Source organism: Nerophis ophidion, linkage group LG26, assembly GCF_033978795.1.
Source record: "Nerophis ophidion isolate RoL-2023_Sa linkage group LG26, RoL_Noph_v1.0, whole genome shotgun sequence".
In the NCBI taxonomy this organism is placed as follows: Eukaryota; Metazoa; Chordata; class Actinopteri; order Syngnathiformes; family Syngnathidae; genus Nerophis; species Nerophis ophidion.
Genome location: NC_084636.1, coordinates 34,840,868 through 34,863,315, shown reverse-complemented (window position 1 = coordinate 34,863,315; position 22,448 = coordinate 34,840,868). Strand labels below are relative to the sequence as shown.

The following is a 22,448-nucleotide window of genomic DNA, read 5'->3' as shown; positions in this document are numbered from 1 at the left end:
GACGGGACTCTCGCTGCTGTCTTGGATTCGCTTTGAACTGAACTCTCGCGGCTGTGTTGGAGCCACTATGGATTGGACTTTCACAGTATCATGTTAGACCCGCTCCACATCCATTGCTTTCGGGGGGGGGGGTTGCCCACATCTGAGGTCCTCTCCAAGGTTTCTCATAGTCAGCATTGTCACTGGCGTCCCACTGGATGTGAATTCTCCCTGCCCACTGGGTGTGAGTTTTCCTTGCCCTTTTGTGGGTTCTGTGCAGCCCTTTGAGACATTTGTGATTTGGGACTATATAAATAAACATTGATTGATTGATTGATTGATTGATTGATAGTTGTATGTTGAAAGTGCTGCAAAGCCAACGGTGACTCGCAGCATCACGTTTGGCGGATGTCAGGATGTATCGTAGATCACACTCAATATCACCATTAGAAGGTTCTGGATCATCTTTTTCTTGTCTCACAAAGTCTACATTGTTGTTGATGTGGAAGGGATCTGTGGTTCCTCCGCTACGTCACGGATCACATGACTGGCTTCCCCGTGATCTCATAGAATGTCTCAAGAATCTCTCTGGGATTGATACTATTTTGATACCACAGTCGACGTGTACAGTATCAAGGTCTATCGTAGAGTAGAAAGTACTTTACTGAATCCTGGGGGAAATTCAGCAAAACCAGTTATCGTGAGTTATCAAATATGATACTACAGTCGACGTGTACAGTATCCAGGTCTATCGTGAGTTATCAAATATGATACCACAGTCGACGTGTACAGTATCCAGGTCTATCGTGAGTTATCAAATATGATACCACAGTCGACGTGTACAGTATCCAGGTCTATCGTGAGTTATCAAATATGATACCACAGTCGACGTGTACAGTATCCTGGTCTATTGTGAGTTATCAAATATGATACCAAAGCCGACGCGTACAATATCGAGGTCTTTCATGAGTTATCAAATATGATACCACAATCGACGTGTACAGTATCCAGGTCTATCGTGAGTTATCAAATATGATACTACAGTCGACGTGTACAGTATCCAGGTCTATCGTGAGTTATCAAATATGATACCACAGTCGACGTGTACAGTATCCAGGTCTATCGTGAGTTATCAAATATGATACCACAGTCGACGTGTACAGTATCCTGGTCTATTGTGAGTTATCAAATATGATACCAAAGCCGACGCGTACAATATCGAGGTCTTTCATGAGTTATCAAATATGATACCACAATCGACGTGTACAGTATCCGGGTCTCAAATATGATACCACAGTCGATGTGTACAGTATCAAGGTGTATCAAATATGATACCACAGTCGACATGTACAGTTTTGAGGTCTTTCAAGAGTTATCAAATATGATACCACTGTCAACGTGTACAGTATCCAGGTCTATCGTGAGTTATCAAATATGATACCACAGTCGATGTGTACAGTATCTAGGTCTCAAATATGATACCACAGTCGACATGTACAGTTTTGAGGTCTTTCAAGAGTTATCAAATATGATACCACAGTCAACGTGTACAGTATCCAGGTCTATCGTGAGTTATCAAATATGATACCACAGTCGATGTGTACAGTATCTAGGTCTCAAATATGATACCACAGTCGACTTGTACGGTATCGAGGTGTATCAAATATGATACCAAAGTCGTTGTATACAGTATTGCGGTCTTGAGTTGTCAAATAGGATACCACAGTCAGCGTGTACAGTATCCAAGTCTATCGTGCGTCATCGAATATGATACCACAGTCGACGTGTACAGTTTCAAGGTGTATCAAATATGATACCACAGTCGACATGGACAGTTTTGAGGTCTTTCAAGAGTTATCAAATATGATACCAAAGTCGTGTACAGTATCCAGGTCTATAGTGAGTTATTAAATGTGATACCACAGTCGACGTGTACAGTATTGAGGTCTAAAGTGAGTTATCAAAAATGATACCACAGTCAACATGTACAGTATCCAAGTCTATCGTGCGTCATCGAATATGATACCACAGTCGACGTGTACAGTTTCAAGGTGTATCAAATATGATACCACAGTCAACGCGTACAGTATCAAAGCCTATTGTGAGTTACCAAATAAGATACCACTGCCGATGTGTACAGTATTGTCTATCGTGAGCTATTAAATATACCACATTCAACGTGTACAGTTTCGATGTTTATCATGAGTTATCAAATATGATACCACAGTCGATGTGTACAGTATCGAGGGTTAGCGTGAGGTCGAGTGTGTGCGTGAAGGAGTATGAAGCAGGGATGAAGGTCATCATGCGTGAACATTCCTCGTCATCCTCATGGTCCTGAAGGTGGGGAAGGTCCTGGTCATGAAGATGGTAAAGGTCCTGGTCTTGAAGGTGGTGGAGGTCCTGGTCTTGAAGGTGGTGGAGGTCCTGGTGGTGAAGGTGATGGTCCTGGAGGTGGTAAAGGTCCTGGTCATGAAGGTGGTGAAGGTGATGGTCCTTCAGGCCGAAGTGGTGAAGGCCATGGTCCTGAAGGTGGTGAAGGTCCTGGTCTTGAAGGTGGTGGAGGTCCTGGCCCTGAAGGTGGTGGAGGTCCTGGTCCTGAAGGTGGTGGAGGTCCTGGTCATGAAGGTGGTGAAGGTGATGGTCCTTCAGGCCGAAGTGGTGAAGGCCATGGTCCTGAAGGTGGTGAAGGCCATGGTCTTGAAGGTGGTGAAGGCCATGGTCCTGAAGGTGGTGAAGGCCATGGTCTTGAAGGTGGTGAAGGCCATGGTCCTGAAGGTGGTGAAGGTCCTGGTCTTGAAGGTGGTGAAGGTGATGGTCCTTCAGGCCAAAGTGGTGAAGGCCATGGTCTTGAAGGTGGTGAAGGCCATAGTCCTGAAGGTGGTGAAGGCCATGGTCCTGAAGGTGGTGAAGGCCATGGTCATGAAGGTGGTGAAGGCCATGGTCCTGAAGGTGGTGAAGGTCCTGGTCTTGAAGGTGGTGGAGGTCCTGGTCCTGAAGGTGGTGGGGGTCCTGGTCATGAAGGTGGTGGGGGTCCTGGTCATGAAGGTGGTGAAGGTGATGGTCCTTCAGGCCAAAGTGGTGAAGGCCATGGTCATGAAGGTGGTGAAGGTCCTGGTCTTGAAGGTGGTGAAGGTCCTGGTCCTGAAGGTGGTGAAGGCCATGGTCCTGAAGGTGGTGGAGGTCAAGGTCCTGGTGGTGAAGGTGAGTGAGATGTGAGCAGAAGGAGGTGTGAGAGAGAGAAGGTTGGCAGTAAGTCTTGATGTAGGTGCTGATGATGGATGGTGAAGAGGCGTCCATCTTGACATTTGACAGCTCCTCCACTTCTGTGATCAACTCTTCTTCTTCTCCTCCTCCTCCACCTCCTCCTCCCTTCATGCTGGACTCACTCAGCTGGAACTTCTCTTCATCCTCAAACTTGGAAATGGAGAAAAAAATTAAAATTACAGATGGATGAAGGAGTTTATGGAAATTATATATATAAACGCTTCCATATATATATATATATATATATATATGATCAAAACTATTCAACCCCCACACAATTTTGGTGTTTTAGCAAGTTGGACATTTGTTCCGTATTTTGTTTATAGTCATATCAAATAAAGATGTGTCAAATAGACAAATTCAACTTGAATTACAACATTATATTTTGTAACATACCAAACAGTGTCATTTCTCTTAATATCTCATTGACAACATTATTCAACCCCTTGAAGATCATAACTCTTAAGAACAGAACTTGAATAAGGTCTTTTCAATCAGGTGTTGAAAACACCTGTAGATGTGATTAGAACCATAACGAGCAACAATTAAACTGATTGAAAAGGACTGTGACGCTCAGCTTCTTGTAGATGGTCAATGGTGTATTTGCAACATGGTGAAGTCCAGGGAGTGGTCAAAGAAGTCAAGAGAGGAGGTCATTTCTCTTCATAAGAAAGGATATGGATGTAAGAAAATAGCAAAGACATTACACATTCCAAGAGACACAGTTGGGAGCATAATTTGCAAGTTTAAAGCTAAAGGCACAGTGGAAACACTACCTGGGCGTGGTAGAAAGAGGATGCTGTGTGCGTACAGTGGTGAAAAACCCCCAGGTAACAGCTGAGGAACTACAACAGGACATTGCAGAGGGGGGAAGGCAGGTTTTGTCCCAGACACTACGAGATGAAGGCCTCCATGCCAGAACTCCCAGGCGCACCCCACTTCTGACTACCAGGCACAAGTAAAATAGACTCCAGTATGTCAAAAATCATCTGGACAAACCCCAAAGGTTTTGGGAAACTGTTCTATGGAGTGATGAGACAAAACTGGAACTCTTTGGGCCTATGAATCAAAACGTTATGTCTGGAGGAGAAAAAATGAAGCTTACAAAGAGAAGAACACCTTGCCTACTGTTAAGCATGGTGGGGGGTCAATCATGTTCTGGGGTCGTTTCTCTGCCTCAGGTACCGGGAATCTCCAGCGCGTTCAAGGCATTATGAATTCTATTTCCTAGCAGGATATATTAGCTGCAAATGTCATGAAGTCAGTGAGGAAGCTGAGGCTTGGGAGATGTTGGACCTTCCAACAGGACAAGGATCCCAAGCATACCTCCAAATCAACATCAGAAGAAGGTCTGGAAGACTCTGGAGTGGCCTTCACAGTCGCCAGACCTAAATCCTCTAGAACACCTGAGGTGGGACTTGAAGAAGGCAGTTGCAGAACACAAGCCCAAGAATATGAAAGAACTGGAGGCCTTTGTCCAAGAGGAATGGACTAAAATACTGTAGATGTTTGCAAGAAGCTTATGTATCACCTTTGAAGGATGTCAGTACTGTTCTACTAAGTACTAAAGATGCATGGAACTAGGGGCTTGAAGCATTTTGTCAATGAGATATTAAGAAAAATGTCATTTTTTGGTATTTTGTAAAATACAGTGTTACAATTTAAGTTGCATTTGTCGATTTGACACATCTTTATTTGATATGACTATAAACAAAATACGGAATAAATGTCCATCTTGCTAAAACACCAAAAGTGTGTGGAGGTTGAATAATTTTGATCACAACTGTATGTGTGTATATATATATATATATATATATATATATATATATATATATATATATATATATGTGTGTGTATATATATATATATATATATATATATATATATATATATATATATGTCTTGATTGGATTATCCGGAGAATAGTGCTCGATACCGTGGTAGAGCGCAATATGTAGGTGTGGGAAAAAATCACAAGACTACTTCATCTCTACAGAAGTGTTTCATGAGGGGTTCCCTCAATCATCAGGAGATTTTAACGGAAGCATTCACATACAATGGTTTATATAGGGCACAGAGTGGGTGGGTACAGGCAGGCGTAGGCGCGTGGTGATTGGCTCATGTGTTACCTAGGAGGTGTTTCCGTCTGTGGCGGCATGTTGAAATGATTTCACTGCGCTTGTTGAGGGATGATAGCTCTGGATGATATATAATAAACAGTTTCTCTTTTAAGCATAGGTTGCATCTTTTATTACCACTGTTGTAAGGTGTGCTGGATGCAAGAATTTGCCATGTTATTGAATATTCAACATTATTGTCTTTGAGCTTCCAAATGTGTTTGCTGAGTTCTGTAGATTTCTGCAAAGTCTGGTTTCTAAAGGAGGCCTTGTGATTATTCCATCTTGTTTTGAACGCTCCTTCGGTTAATCCTACGTACGTGTCGGATGTGTTAATGTCCTTGCGTGTTACCTTTGCTTGGTAATACGTCATTTCAACATGCCGCCATAGACGGAAACACCTCCTAGGTAACACATGAGCCAATCACCACACCCTACGCCTGCTTGTACCCACCCACTCTGTGCCCTGTATAAACCATTGTATGTGAATGCTTCCATTAAAATCTCCTGATGATTGAGGGAACCCCTCATGAAACAGTTCTGTAGAGATGAAGTAGTCTTGTGATTTTTCCCCACACCTACATATATATATATATATATATATATATCCATCCATCCATCCATCTTCTTCCGCTTATCCGAGGTCGGGTCGCGGGGGCAGCAGCCTAAGCAGGGAAACCCAGACTTCCCTCTCCCCAGCCACTTCGTCTAGCTCTTCCCGGGGGATCCCGAGGCGTTCCCAGGCCAGCCGGGAGACATAGTCTTCCCAACGTGTCCTGGGTCTTCCCCGTGGCCTCCTACCGGTTGGACGTGCCCTAAACACCTCCCTAGGGAGGCGTTCGGGTGGCATCCTGACCAGATGCCCGAACCACCTCATCTGGCTCCTCTCCATGTGGAGGAGCAGCGGCTTTACTTTGAGTTCCTCCCGGATGGCAGAGCTTCTCACCCTATCTCTAAGGGAGAGACCCAAACTCATTTGGGCCGCTTGTACCCGTGATCTTATCCTTTCGGTCATGACCCAAAGCTCATGACCATAGGTGAGGATGGGAACGTAGATCGACCGGTAAATTGAGAGCTTTGCCTTCCGGCTCAGCTCCTTCTTCACCACAACGGATCGATACAACGTCCGCATTACTGAAGACGCCGCACCGATCCGCCTGTCGATCTCACGATCCACTCTTCCCCCACTCGTGAACAAGACTCCTAGGTACTTGAACTCCTCCACTTGGGGCAGGGTCTCCTATATATATATATATATATAGCTGTATTTATGTATATACATTTGTATGTATGTGTGTATATGTATATAAAATATTTCTATGTATATGTAAGTGTATAAATATCTTTATCTTTGGCCATGTGATGTCAGATGGAACAAAAGTGGAGTTCTTTGGCCACAATACCCAGCAATATGTTTGGAAGAAAAAAGGTGAGGCCTTTAATCCCAGGAACACCAATCCTACCGACAAACATGGTGGTGGTATTATTATGCTCTGGGCCTGTTTTGCTGCCAATGGAACTGCTGCCTTAAATGGGACAATGAAGAAGTGGGATTAGCTCCAAATTGTTCAGGACAAGCTAAAATCATAAAGCCCGGAGGTTGGGTCTTGGGCGCCGTTGGGTGTTCCAACAGGACAATGACCTCAAACACACCTCAAAAGTGATAAAGGAATGGCTAAATCAGACTTAAAGGTGTGGACAATGCTGAAGAAACAATTCCATGTCAGAAAAGCAACACATTTAGCTGAAGTGCAGCAATGTAGTCAAGAATGTAAGTAGAAGCTTGTGGATGGCTACCAAAAGCGCCTTATTGCAGTGAAACTTGCCAAGGGACATGTAAACAAATATCAACATTGCTGTACGTATACTTTTGACCCAGCACATTTCCAGTAGAGCCATAATAAATTCATCAAAGCAGCAAACGTCATGAATGTTTTTTGTGAGCAACAAGTATGTGCTCCAATCACTACATCACAACAAAACTAGAGTTGTAGAAATGATGGGAAATTCAAGACAGCCATGACATCATGTTCTTTACACGTGTATCTACACTTTTGACCACGACTGTGTGTATATATGCACACATACATGCATGTATGTATATATATAAGTCTGCCTAGCGACAAGTGAATAACTATGATGTCATTATTGTCTTGTGAAGTCTGCCTAGCAACTATGATGTCATTGTCTTCTTGTGAAGTCTGCCTAGCACCTATGATGCCATTATTGTCTTCTTGGGAAGTCTGCCTAGCAACTATGATGTCATTATTGTCTTGTGAAGTCTGCCTAGCACCTATGATGTCATTATTGTCTTGTGAAGTCTGCCTAGCAACTATGATGTCATTGTCTTCTTGTGAAGTCTGCCTAGCACCTATGATGCCATTATTGTCTTCTTGGGAAGTCTGCCTAGCAACTATGATGTCATTATTGTCTTTTTGTTAAGTCTGCCTTGCAACTATGATGTCATTATTGTCTTCTTGTGAAGTCTGCCTAGCAACTATGATGTCATTATTCTCTTTGGGAAGTCTGCTTAGCAACTATGATGTCATTATTGTCATCTTGTGCAGTCTGCTTGCAACTATGATGTCATTATTGTCTTCTTGTGAAGTCTGCCTAGCAACTATGATGTCATTATTCTCTTTGGGAAGTCTGCTTAGCAACTATGATGTCATTATTGTCATCTTGTGAAGTCTGCTTGCAACTATGATGTCAGTATTGTCTTTTTGTGAAGTCTGCCTGGCAACTATGATGTCATTATTGTCTTCTTGTGAAGTCTGCCTAGCAACTATGATGTCTTTATTGTCTTCGAGTGAGGTCTGCCTAGCAACAATGATGTCATTATTGTCTTGTGAGGTCTGCCTAGCAACTATGATGTCATTATTGTCATCTTGTGAAGTCTGCTTGCAACTATGATGTCATTATTGTCTTCTTGTGAAGTCTGCCTAGCAACTATGATGTCATTATTGTCTTGTGAGGTCTGCCTAGCAACTATGATGTCATTATTGTCATCTTGTGAAGTCTGCTTGCAACTATGATGTCATTATTGTCTTCTTGTGAAGTCTGCCTAGCAACTATGATGTCATTATTCTCTTTGGGAAGTCCGCTTAGCAACTATGATGTCATTATTGTCATCTTGGGAAGTCTGCCTAACAACTACGACGTCAGTATTGTCTTTTTGTGAAGTCTGCCTAGCAACTATGATGTCATTATTGTCTTCTTGTGAAGTCTGCCTAGCAACAATGATGTCATTATTGTCTTGTGAGGTCTGCCTAGCAACTATGATGTCATTATTGTCTTGTGAGGTCTGCCTCGCAACTATGATGTCATTATTGTCTTCTAGTGAAGTCTGCCTAGCAACTGTGATGTCATTACCGTCTCCTGGCTGCATTCTTTTGCCCATTTGCTGTTTGCAGGGTCTGGAACTTTGGACAGGAAGCACAAAAGTCCCACACACCTAAAATCACATCAACTTTTAATTGATGCCAAACTCATAAACTAACTACATAACTAATAAACACGTGAAGATACAAAATCCAAAGTCAAACCTTTTTTTCCCGAGAGAAATCTGGCAGCACATCAGGAGCGACATCAGCAGCAGGATGATGAAACCAACAAAGAGGAACCGCGAAACTTCTTGTTTTGCAGCTGAAAGCACAACAACAAACGTTTAATACAATAAGAAGTTTACCATTATTGAAGAAATAATACACAACATTAATCAAATAAAATATTTGCTCACAATGGATAAAAAATAAATATTAATCAAATAAAAAGTATTCTCTTAAGTTAAAAAAACAAAACATTATTAGAATAATATTTACTCACATTGGATAAAAAATAAATTACAAAAAAATATTTACTTACATTGGATGAAAATAAACATTTAATACAAATATTTTCTCACATTGGATAAAATAAACAACATTTAATAAAACAAGAATGTTTACTGACATTGGATGTAAAATCTGACTTTTGGACCAGCAGGACTTTGCCCCTCAGACGTGGAGGCGGTCATCCACACGTGGTAAACACCTGCATGGTAGTAAACACAGGTAGTAAACACCTGCATGGTAGTAAACACAGGTAGTAAACACCTGCATGGTAATAAACACAGGTAGTAAACACCTGCATGGTAGTAAACACAGGTAGTAAACACCTGCATGGTAATAAACACAGGTAGTAAACACCTGCATGGTAGTAAACAGAGGTAGTAAACACCTGCATGTAATAAACACAGGTAGTAAACACCTGCATGGTAATAAACACAGGTAGTAAACACCTGCATGGTAATAAACACAGGTAGTAAACACCTGCATGGTAATAAACACAGGTAGTAAACACCTGCATGGTAATAAACACAGGTAGTAAACACCTGCATGGTAATAAACACAGGTAGTAAACACCTGCATGTAATAAACACAGGTAGTAAACACCTGCATGTAATAAACACAGGTAGTAAACACCTGCATGGTAGTAAACAGAGGTAGTAAACACCTGCATGTAATAAACACAGGTAGTAAACACCTGCATGTAATAAACACAGGTAGTAAACACCTGCATGGTAGTAAACACAGGTAGTAAACACCTGCATGGTAGTAAACACAGGTAGTAAACATCTACATGGTAATAAACACAGGTAGTAAACACCTGCATGGTAATAAACACAGGTAGTAAACACCTGCATGGTAGTAAACACAGGTAGTAAACACCTGCATGGTAATAAACACAGGTAGTAAACACCTGCATGTAATAAACACAGGTAGTAAACACCTGCATGGTAATAAACACAGGTAGTAAACACCTGCATGGTAATAAACACAGGTAGTAAACACCTGCATGGTAATAAACACAGGTAGTAAACACCTGCATGTAATAAACACAGGTAGTAAACACCTGCATGTAATAAACACAGGTAGTAAACACCTGCATGGTAGTAAACAGAGGTAGTAAACACCTGCATGTAATAAACACAGGTAGTAAACACCTGCATGTAATAAACACAGGTAGTAAACACCTGCATGGTAGTAAACAGAGGTAGTAAACACCTGCATGGTAATAAACACAGGTAGTAAACACCTGCATGGTAATAAACACAGGTAGTAAACACCTGCATGGTAATAAACACAGGTAGTAAACACCTGCATGTAATAAACACAGGTAGTAAACACCTGCATGTAATAAACACAGGTAGTAAACACCTGCATGGTAGTAAACACAGGTAGTAAACACCTGCATGGTAGTAAACACAGGTAGTAAACACCTGCATGTAATAAACACAGGTAGTAAACACCTGCATGGTAATAAACACAGGTAGTAAACACCTGCATGGTAATAAACACAGGTAGTAAACACCTGCATGGTAATAAACACAGGTAGTAAACACCTGCATGTAATAAACACAGGTAGTAAACACCTGCATGGTAGTAAACACAGGTAGTAAACACCTGCATGTAATAAACACAGGTAGTAAACACCTGCATGGTAATAAACACAGGTAGTAAACACCTGCATGGTAATAAACACAGGTAGTAAACACCTGCATGGTAATAAACACAGGTAGTAAACACCTGCATGTAATAAACACAGGTAGTAAACACCTGCATGTAATAAACACAGGTAGTAAACACCTGCATGGTAGTAAACAGAGGTAGTAAACACCTGCATGTAATAAACACAGGTAGTAAACACCTGCATGTAATAAACACAGGTAGTAAACACCTGCATGTAATAAACACAGGTAGTAAACACCTGCATGTAATAAACACAGGTAGTAAACACCTGCATGGTAGTAAACACAGGTAGTAAACACCTGCATGGTAGTAAACACAGGTAGTAAACACCTGCATGGTAGTAAACACAGGTAGTAAACACCTGCATGGTAATAAACACAGGTAGTAAACACCTGCATGTAATAAACACAGGTAGTAAACACCTGCATGGTAATAAACACAGGTAGTAAACACCTGCATGGTAGTAAACACAGGTAGTAAACACCTGCATGGTAATAAACACAGGTAGTAAACACCTGCATGTAATAAACACAGGTAGTAAACACCTGCCTGTAATAAACACAGGTAGTAAACATCTACATGGTAATAAACACAGGTAGTAAACACCTGCATGGTAATAAACACAGGTAGTAAACACCTGCATGGTAGTAAACACAGGTAGTAAACACCTGCATGGTAATAAACACAGGTAGTAAACACCTGCATGTAATAAACACAGGTAGTAAACACCTGCATGGTAATAAACACAGGTAGTAAACACCTGCATGTAATAAACACAGGTAGTAAACACCTGCATGTAATAAACACAGGTAGTAAACACCTGCATGGTAGTAAACACAGGTAGTAAACACCTGCATGGTAGTAAACACAGGAAGTAAACACCTGCATGGTAGTAAACACAGGAAGTAAACACCTGCATGGTAGTAAACACAAGTAGTAAACACCTGCATGGTAGTAAACACAGGAAGTAAACACCTGCATGGTAGTAAACACAGGAAGTAAACACCTTCATGGCAGTAAACACAGGTAGTAAACACCTGCATGGTAGTAAACACAGGTAGTAAACGCCTGTATGGTAGTAAACACCTGCATGGTAGTAAACACAAGTAGTAAACACCTGCATGGTAGTAAACACAGGAAGTAAACACCTGCATGGTAGTAAACACAGGTAGTAAACACCTGCATGGCAGTAAACACAGGTAGTAAACACCTGCATGGTAGTAAACACAAGTAGTAAACACCTGCATGGTAGTAAACACAAGTAGTAAACACCTGCATGGTAGTAAACACAGGAAGTAAACACCTGCATGGTAGTAAACACAGGAAGTAAACACCTGCATGGCAGTAAACACAGGAAGTAAACACCTGCATGGTAGTAAACACAGGAAGTAAACACCTGCATGGTAGTAAACACAGGAAGTAAACACCTGCATGGTAGTAAACACAGGAAGTAAACACCTGCATGGCAGTAAACACAGGTAGTAAACACCTGCATGGTAGTAAACACAGGAAGTAAACACCTGCATGGTAGTAAACACAAGTAGTAAACACCTGCATGGTAGTAAACACAGGAAGTAAACACCTGCATGGTAATAAACACAGGTAGTAAACACCTGCATGGTAATAAACACAGGAAGTAAACACCTGCATGGTAATAAACACAGGTAGTAAACACCTGCATGTAATAAACACAGGTAGTAAACACCTGCATGTAATAAACACAGGAAGTAAACACCTGCATGGTAATAAACACAGGAAGTAAACACCTGCATGGTAATAAACACAGGAAGTAAACACCTGCATGGTAATAAACACAGGAAGTAAACACCTGCATGGTAATAAACACAGGTAGTAAACACCTGCATGGTAATAAACACAGGAAGTAAACACCTGCATGGTAATAAACACAGGAAGTAAACACCTTCATGGTAATAAACACAGGAAGTAAACACCTGAATTGTAATAAACTAGCTTCACCAGTAAACAGCCCTGCCATACACACTACAGGATGGCATCAAACCAAACACTCAAATAACATCATCCCAACATTTAACTGAACTTAAATGTCTTAACTAGACCACAAGGTGTCACTGTACGCTACAGAAGGCATGTAAACGTGGTGCTTGTGACCTGCCGTGCATGAACACAGGTAATAAATGTCCGAAACGCTCTCTTTGCAGAGATAAAGGACTGTTACATGAAATACATAGTCTAGACCAGGGCTAGGGAACCTATGGCTCTAGAGCCAGATGTGGCTCTAGAGCCAGATGTGGCTCTTTTGATGACTGCTTCTGGCTCTCGGATAAATCTTAGCTTATATTGCTTAACACGATAAGTAATGAATAATTCCGCTGGTAATCACAGTGTCAAAAATAACGTTCAAAATATAAAACATTCTCATGCATTTTCATCCATCCATCCGGTTTCTACTGCACCTGTTAAAGAAGTCGCATTAATGGTAAGAAGTGTTTTATTCATAGTTGGTTAGCCTCAGAATAACAATGTTATTAAAAAGAATGAGAGACTTATTATACTGTGTTGGTCTTTCTTAAAAATGCACGCATATAGTGTAAAAAATAAATAAACTTATATGGCTCTCACGGAAATACTTTTAATAATATTTGGCTTGTATGGCTCTCTCAGCCAAAAAGGTTCCCGACCTTGGTCTAGACGCTGTAAACAAGGCCCGCTGCGCACCAAACAACTATTTAATGACTGACGCACCTGGCACCGCAGTGCTGTACAATCTCACAAGTTATATATATATATATATATATATTTATACAGGCAGCAAAGGTAAATGACTGGCATTCACCACTCTGTGCTCTGTTTTGGTTCAAATAAATAAGCGCGTCCCACAATGCCTTGCACTCTCAAGGTGGACTGCTCGTAATAGTCTCCTAAGGTAGCACAGAGTGTGGGAACCTTTCTAACAACAGGTGATAAACACAGGTAATAAACACATATAATAAACAGAGGGAATATAGACAGGCAGTAAACACAAGTAGTAAACACAGGTGATAAACACAAGTAATAAACACGTAGTAAACACAGGTGATGAACAAAGGTAATACACACAGGTGATGAATACAGGTAATAAACACAGGTAGTAAACACAGGCGATAAACAGGTGGTAAATACAGGTAGTAAACACAGGTGATAAACAGGTAGTAAACACAGGTGATAAACAGGTAGTAAACACAGGTAGTAAACAGAGGTGATAAACAGGTGGTAAATACAGGGAGTAAACACAGGTGATAAACACAGGTGATAAACACAGGTGATAAACACAGGTAATAAAGACGTAGTAAACACTATGAAAAACACTAGTGATGAATACAGGTAATAAACACAGGTAGTAAACACAGGTGATAAACACAGGTAGTAAACACAAATAGTAAACACAGGTAGTAAACACAGGTGATAAACAGGTGGTAAATACAGGTAGTAAACACAGGTGATAAACAGGTGGTAAATACAGGTAGTAAACACAGGTGATAAACAGGTAGTAAACACAGGTGATAAACAGGTAGTAAACACAGGTAGTAAACAGAGGTGATAAACAGGTGGTAAATACAGGGAGTAAACACAGGTGATAAACAGGTAGTAAACACAGGTAGTAAACACAGGTGATAAACAGGTGGTAAATACAGGTAGTAAACACAGGTGATAAACAGGTAGTAAACACAGGTGATAAACAGGTAGTAAACACAGGTAGTAAACAGAGGTGATAAACAGGTGGTAAATACAGGGAGTAAACACAGGTGATAAACAGGTAGTAAACACAGGTAGTAAACACAGGTGATAAACAGGTGGTAAATACAGGTAGTAAACACAGGTGATAAACAGGTAGTAAACACAGGTGATAAACAGGTAGTAAACACAGGTAGTAAACAGAGGTGATAAACAGGTGGTAAATACAGGGAGTAAACACAGGTGATAAACACAGGTGATAAACACAGGTAATAAAGACGTAGTAAACACTATGAAAAACACTAGTGATGAATACAGGTAATAAACACAGGTAGTAAACACAGGTGATAAACACAGGTAGTAAACACAAATAGTAAACACAGGTAGTAAACACAGGTGATAAACACAGGTAGTAAACACAAATAGTAAACACAGGTAGTAAACACAGGTGATAAACACAGATAGTAAACACAGGTGATAAACACAGATAGTAAACACAGGTAGTAAACACAGGTGATAAACACAGGTAGTAAACACAGGTGATAAACACAGGTAGTAAACACAGATAGTAAACACAGGTGATAAACACAGATAGTAAACACAGGTGATAAACACAGATAGTAAACACAGGTAGTAAACACAGATAGTAAATACAGGTGATAAACACAGGTAGTAAACACAGGTAATAGACACAGGTAGTAAACACAGGTAGTAAACACAGGTGATAAACACAGGTGATAAACACAGGTAGTAAACACAGGTGATAAACACAGATAGTAAACACAGGTGATAAACACAGGTGATAAACACAGGTAGTAAACACAGGTGATAAACACAGGTAGTAAACACAGGTGATAAACACAGATAGTAAACACAGGTGATAAACACAGATAGTAAACACAGGTGATAAACACAGGTAGTAAACACAGGTAGTAAACACAGGTAGTAAACACAGGTGATAAACACAGGTAGTAAACACAGGTAGTAAACACAGGTGATAAACACAGGTAGTAAACACAGGTGATAAACACAGATAGTAAACACAGGTGATAAACACAGGTGATAAACACAGGTAGTAAACACAGGTGATAAACACAGATAGTAAACACAGGTGATAAACACAGGTGATAAACACAGGTAGTAAACACAGGTGATAAACACAGGTAGTAAACACAGGTGATAAACACAGGTAGTAAACACAGGTAGTAAACACAGGTAGTAAACACAGGTGATAAACACAGATAGTAAACACAGGTGATAAACACAGATAGTAAACACAGGTGATAAACACAGGTAGTAAACAGAGGTAGTAAACACAGGTAGTAAACACAGGTGATAAACACAGGTAGTAAACACAGGTAGTAAACACAGGTGATAAACACAGATAGTAAACACAGGTGATAAACACAGATAGTAAACACAGGTGATAAACACAGGTGATAAACACAGGTAGTAAACACAGGTGATAAACACAGGTAGTAAACACAGGTGATAAACACAGGTAGTAAACACAGGTGATAAACACAGGTAGTAAACACAGGTGATAAACACAGGTAGTAAACACGGGTGATAAACACAGGTAGTAAACACGGGTGATAAACACAGGTAGTAAACACAGGTAGTAAACACAGGTAGTAAACACAGGTGATAAACACGGGTAGTAAACACAGGTGATAAACACAGGTAGTAAACACAGGTAGTAAACACAGGTGATAAACACAGGTAGTAAACACAGGTGATAAACACAGATAGTAAACACAGGTGATAAACACAGGTGATAAACACAGGTGATAAACACAGGTAGTAAACACAGGTGATAAACACAGGTAGTAAACACGGGTGATAAACACAGGTAGTAAACACAGGTGATAAACACGGGTGATAAACACAGGTAGTAAACACGGGTGATAAACACAGGTAGTAAATACAGGTGATAAACACAGGTAGTAAACACAGGTGATAAACACAGGTAGTAAACACAGGTAGTAAACACAGGTGATAAACACCTGCATGGAGATCTGAGAGGAGCAACTTCCTGTGTGATGCTGGCACCAAGTCTGATGAGAAGATGAGAAGACAAGAAGGAAATAAACATTAGAATACTTAGAAATCTACGAGAAGTGAAGTACACATGAAGTACATGAAGTGAAGTATGCATGAAGTACATGAAGTGAAGTACGCATGAAGTACATGAAGTGAAGTATGCATGAAGTACATGAAGTGAAGTACACATGAAGTACATGAAGTGAAGTATGCATGAAGTACATGAAGTGAAGTACACATGAAGTACATGAAGTGAAGTACACATGAAGTACATGAAGTGAAGTACACATGAAGTACACATGAAGTGAAGTACACATGAAGTACATGAAGTGAAGTACACATGAAGTACATGAAGTGAAGTACACATGAAGTACATGAAGTGAAGTACACATGAAGTACATGAAGTGAAGTACATGAAGTGAAGTACACATGAAGTACATGAAGTGAAGTATGCATGAAGTACATGAAGTGTAGTACACATGAAGTACATGAAGTGAAGTATGCATGAAGTACATGAAGTGAAGTACACATGAAGTACACATGAAGTGAAGTATGCATGAAGTACATGAGAGTACGTGTCCATCCAAGTGCTGCAAGTAGACGGTGTAGTTGGTCACACAGCCTCCTCGCTCAGCCCGAGGAAGCTCCGCCCACATGACCTTTAAACTCTTGCCTTCCACTTCCTGTTGGACTGACGGACCAACCTGAGGAACTACAACCATCGTTAGCTAGTAATACTACTACTAGTACTAGTAGTACAAGTACTAATAGCACTCTGCATGACACATACACGCATATATACTGCACATAGTAATGGAGTACTCATAGAGGTAGTACCTGTACTTACTAATATGTACTCATATAAGTAGTACCTGTACATAGTAATGGAGTACTAATAGATGTACTACCTGTACATAATAATAAGTACTAATAGAAGTAGTACCTGTACATAGTAATGGAGTACTAATAGATGTACTACCTGTACATAGTAATGGAGTACTAATAGATGTACTACCTGTACATACTAATATGTACTCATATAAGTAGTACCTGTACATAGTAATGGAGTACTAATAGATGTACTACCTGTACATAATAATAAGTACTAATAGAAGTAGTACCTGTACATAGTAATGGAGTACTAATAGATGTACTACCTGTACATAGTAATGGAGTACTAATAGATGTACTACCTGTACATAATAATAAGTACTAATAGAAGTAGTACCTGTACATAGTAACAAGTACTAATAGAAGTAGTACCTGTACATAGTAATGGAGTACTAATAGAAGTAGTACCTCTACATACTAATATGTAGTAAAAGAAGTAGTACCTGTACACACTAATATGTAGTAATAGAAGTAGTACATGTACGCAGTAATGGAGTACTAATAGAAGTAGTACCTCTACATACTAATATGTAGTAATAAAAGTAGTACCTGTACACAATAATATGTAGTAATAGAAGTAGTATATGTACGCAGTAATGGAGTGCTAATAGTAGTATTACATATACATAGTAATGGAGTACTAATAGAAGTAGTACACGTACACAGTAATGGAGAACTAATAGAAGTAGTACCTGTTTGGTTGATACTTAGTTGAAAGTTGCTGGTAGTACTTGTACTTTCATCATGGAAAAAGTAAATAGTTGCCTGGTAGCACTCGGAGGATTTTAGTCCTGCAAGACACAAACACATCAACACAAAGATCAATAATACACAAATACAAACAATAATACACAAATACAAAGATCAATAATACACAAATACAAAGATCAATAATACACAAATACAAACAATAATACACAAATACAAAGATCAATAATACACAAATACAAACAATAATACACAAATACAAAGATCAATAATACACAAATACAAACAATAATACACAAATACAAACAACAATATACAAATACAAACAATAATACACAAATACAAACCATAATACACAAATACAAACAATAATACACAAATACAAACAACAATACACAAAAACAAACGCCAATAATACACAAATACAAACAATTATACAAAAATACAAACATATATAACATACAAGTACAGACAATAATACGTAAATAAAAACATTAATAATACACAAATAAAAACATCAATAATACACAAATACAAACAATAATACACCAAAACAAACATCAATAATTCACACATACAAAGATCAATAATACACAAATCCAAACAGTAACACACAAATACAAACAATAATACACAAATACAAACAACAACACACAAATACAAACATCAATAATACACAAATAAACCATAATACACAAATACAAACAACAATACACAAAAACAAACACCAATAATACACAAATACAAACAATTATACAAAAATACAAACATATATAACATACAAGTACAGACAATAATACGTAAATAAAAACAATAATACACAAATAAAAACATCAATACACAAATACAAACAATAATACACAAAAACAAACATCAATAATACACAAATACAAACAATTATACAAAAATACAAACATTTAACATACAAGTACAGATAATAATACGTAAATAAAAACATTAATAATACACAAATAAAAACATCAATAATACACAAATACAAACAATACACAAATACACAGATCAATAATACACAAATACAAACAACAATACACAAATACAAACAACAACACACAAATACAAACATCAATAATACACAAATACAAATCATAATACACAAATACAAACAACAATACACCAAAACAAACACCAATAATACACAAATACAAACAATTATACAAAAATACAAACATATATAACATACAAGTACAGACAATAATACGTAAATAAAAACATTAATAATACACAAATAAAAACATCAATAATACACAAATACAAACAATAATACACAAAAACAAACATCAATAATACACAAATACAAACAATTATACAAAAATACAAAGATATATAACATACAAGTACAGACAATAATACGTAAATAAAAACATTAATAATACACAAATAAAAACATCAATAATACACAAATACAAACAATAATACACAAAAACAAACATCAATAATACACAAATACAAACAATTATACAAAAATACAAACATATATAACATACAAGTACAGATAATAATACGTAAATAAAAACATTAATAATACACAAATAAAAACATCAATAATACACAAATACAAACAATAATACACAAAAACAAACACCAATAATACACAAATACAAACAATTATACAAAAATACAAACATATATAACATACAAGTACAGACAATAATACGTAAATAAAAACAATACACAAATAGAAACATCAATAATACACAAATACAAACAATAATACACACAAACATCAATAATACACAAATACAAACAATTATACAAAAATACAAACATATATAACATACAAGTACAGACAATAATATGTAAATAAAAACGTTAATAATACACAAATAAAAACATCAATAATACACAAATACAAACAATAATACACAAATACAAACAACAATACACAAAAACAAACATCAATAATACACGATTACAAACAACAATACACAAAAACAAACACCAATAATACACAAATACAAACAATTATACAAAAATACAAACATATATAACATACAAGTACAGACAATAATATGTAAATAAAAACGTTAATAATACACAAATAAAAACATCAACAATACACAAATACAAACACTAATACACACAAACAAACATCAATAATACACAAATACAAACAATTATACAAAAATACAAACATATATAACATACAAGTACAGACAATAATATGTAAATAAAAACGTTAATAATACACAAATAAAAACATCAATAATACACAAATACAAACAATAATACACAAAAACAAACATCAATAATACACACATACATAGATCAATAATACACAAATCCAAACATCAATAACACACAATAAAAACAATAATACAAAAATACAAACATCGATAATACACAAATACAAACATGAATGATTGGAAAGAGAAAGTGAAAGAGTGAAAGTGTAGATAATACATGAACAGAAAGAGATCAATAATGTAAATAATAAATGGAAAAAATAAATGGAAACTTCGACATGAAGGAGGAGACCTGTGATGTGGGCGTGGCGCTGTGTTCCGGGTAGGCGGAGCCAGTTCAGGTGTTGCGTCATCAGTCCGTCAAGGTACCATTCCAGCACCACGTGGTGTTCTGCACGTGCAGCTGCGCTCCACCAGAGGGCGACACCGTGCTGGTCTGCCTGCGTGCGCACCTGCAAATGACCTCCAGCTGCGAGAGACGAATAACAAATATTTGTTATTAGTATAATTATTGACCCAGTACAAGTACACACACATGTACATGTAGGATGATATGCAGTACAAGTACACACACATGTAGGATGATATGCAGTACAAGTACACACACATGTACATGTAGGATGATATGCAGTATAAGTACACACACATGTACATGTAGGATGATATGCAGTACAAGTACACACACATGTACATGTAGGATGATATGCAGTATAAGTACACACACATGTACATGTAGGATGATATGCAGTATAAGTACACACACATGTACATGTAGTATGATATGCAGTACAAGTACACACACATGTACATGTAGGATGATATGCAGTACAAGTACACACACATGTACATGTAGGATGATATGCAGTATAAGTACACACACATGTACATGTAGGATGATATGCAGTACAAGTACACACACATGTACATGTAGGATGATATGCAGTACAAGTACACACACATGTACATGTAGGATGATATGCAGTACAAGTACACACACATGTACATGTAGGATGTATGCAGTATAAGTACACACACATGTACATGTAGGATGATATACAGTACAAGTACACACACATGTACATGTAGGATGTATGCAGTATAAGTACACACACATGTACATGTAGGATGATATGCAGTATAAGTACACACACATGTACATGTAGGATGATATGCAGTACAAGTACACACACATGTACATGTAGGATGATATGCAGTATAAGTACACACACATGTACATGTAGGATGATATGCAGTACAAGTACACACACATGTACATGTAGGATGATATGCAGTATAAGTACACACACATGTACATGTAGGATGATATGCAGTATAAGTACACACACATGTACATGTAGTATGATATGCAGTACAAGTACACACACATGTACATGTAGGATGATATGCAGTATAAGTACACACACATGTAGGATGATATGCAGTACAAGTACACACACATGTACATGTAGGATGATATGCAGTACAAGTACACACACATGTACATGTAGGATGATATGCAGTATAAGTACACACACATGTACATGTAGGATGATATGCAGTACAAGTACACACACATGTACATGTAGGATGATATGCAGTATAAGTACAAGTATTTTTGTTATGTTAACATAAATGAGTTAATTTCAAAATAAATGTATGAAATTAATGTTAACATAAATTAGTTGATTTCAAAATAAGTGCATTAATATGTTAACATAAATTAGTTTATTTCAAAATAAATGTATGAAATTAATATGTTAAAATAAGTGAGTTTATTTCAAAATAAATCAATGAAATTAATATTTAAACATAGATTAGTTTATTTCAAAATAAATGTATGAAATTAAAAAGTTAACATAAATGAGTTTATTTCAAAATAAATGAATCATATTAATATGTTAACACAAATGACTTTTATGTAAAAAATAAATGTATGTAATTAATGTTAACTTTAATGAGTTTATTTCTAAATAAATATATGGAATTTATATGTTAACAAAAACAAGTTTATTTAAAAATAAATGTATGAAATGAAA

General features: G+C 37.8%; 1 protein-coding gene across 5 annotated transcripts in view; it reads right to left on the bottom strand.

Moving 5' to 3' along the window:
- Positions 1–624: 624 nt before the first annotated feature.
- The window catches only part of il12rb2 (interleukin 12 receptor, beta 2a), a 52,078-nt gene continuing 30,254 nt past the window's right edge, over positions 625–22,448 (bottom strand). Inside the window, exons 10-18 of one of the 5 annotated variants that reach the window (XR_009804349.1) lie at positions 20,705–20,881; positions 18,193–18,291; positions 17,175–17,321; positions 16,573–16,623; positions 9,315–9,395; positions 8,909–9,008; positions 8,736–8,817; positions 2,076–3,396; positions 625–1,151 (exon numbers count right to left, since the gene is read on the bottom strand). Coding sequence is in view for 4 of the 5 variants with exons in the window: in XM_061887815.1 (XP_061743799.1) it covers positions 2,179–3,396; positions 8,736–8,817; positions 8,909–9,008; positions 9,315–9,395; positions 16,573–16,623; positions 17,175–17,321; positions 18,193–18,291; positions 20,705–20,881 (1,955 nt within the window). In the remaining variant the exon portion in view is untranslated. Of the gene's footprint in view, positions 3,397–8,735; positions 8,818–8,908; positions 9,009–9,314; positions 9,396–16,572; positions 16,624–17,174; positions 17,322–18,192; positions 18,292–20,704; positions 20,882–22,448 lie in introns of all 5 variants that reach the window. The other 4 variants (XM_061887816.1, XM_061887817.1, XM_061887815.1 and 1 more) reach the window with 4 other exon arrangements.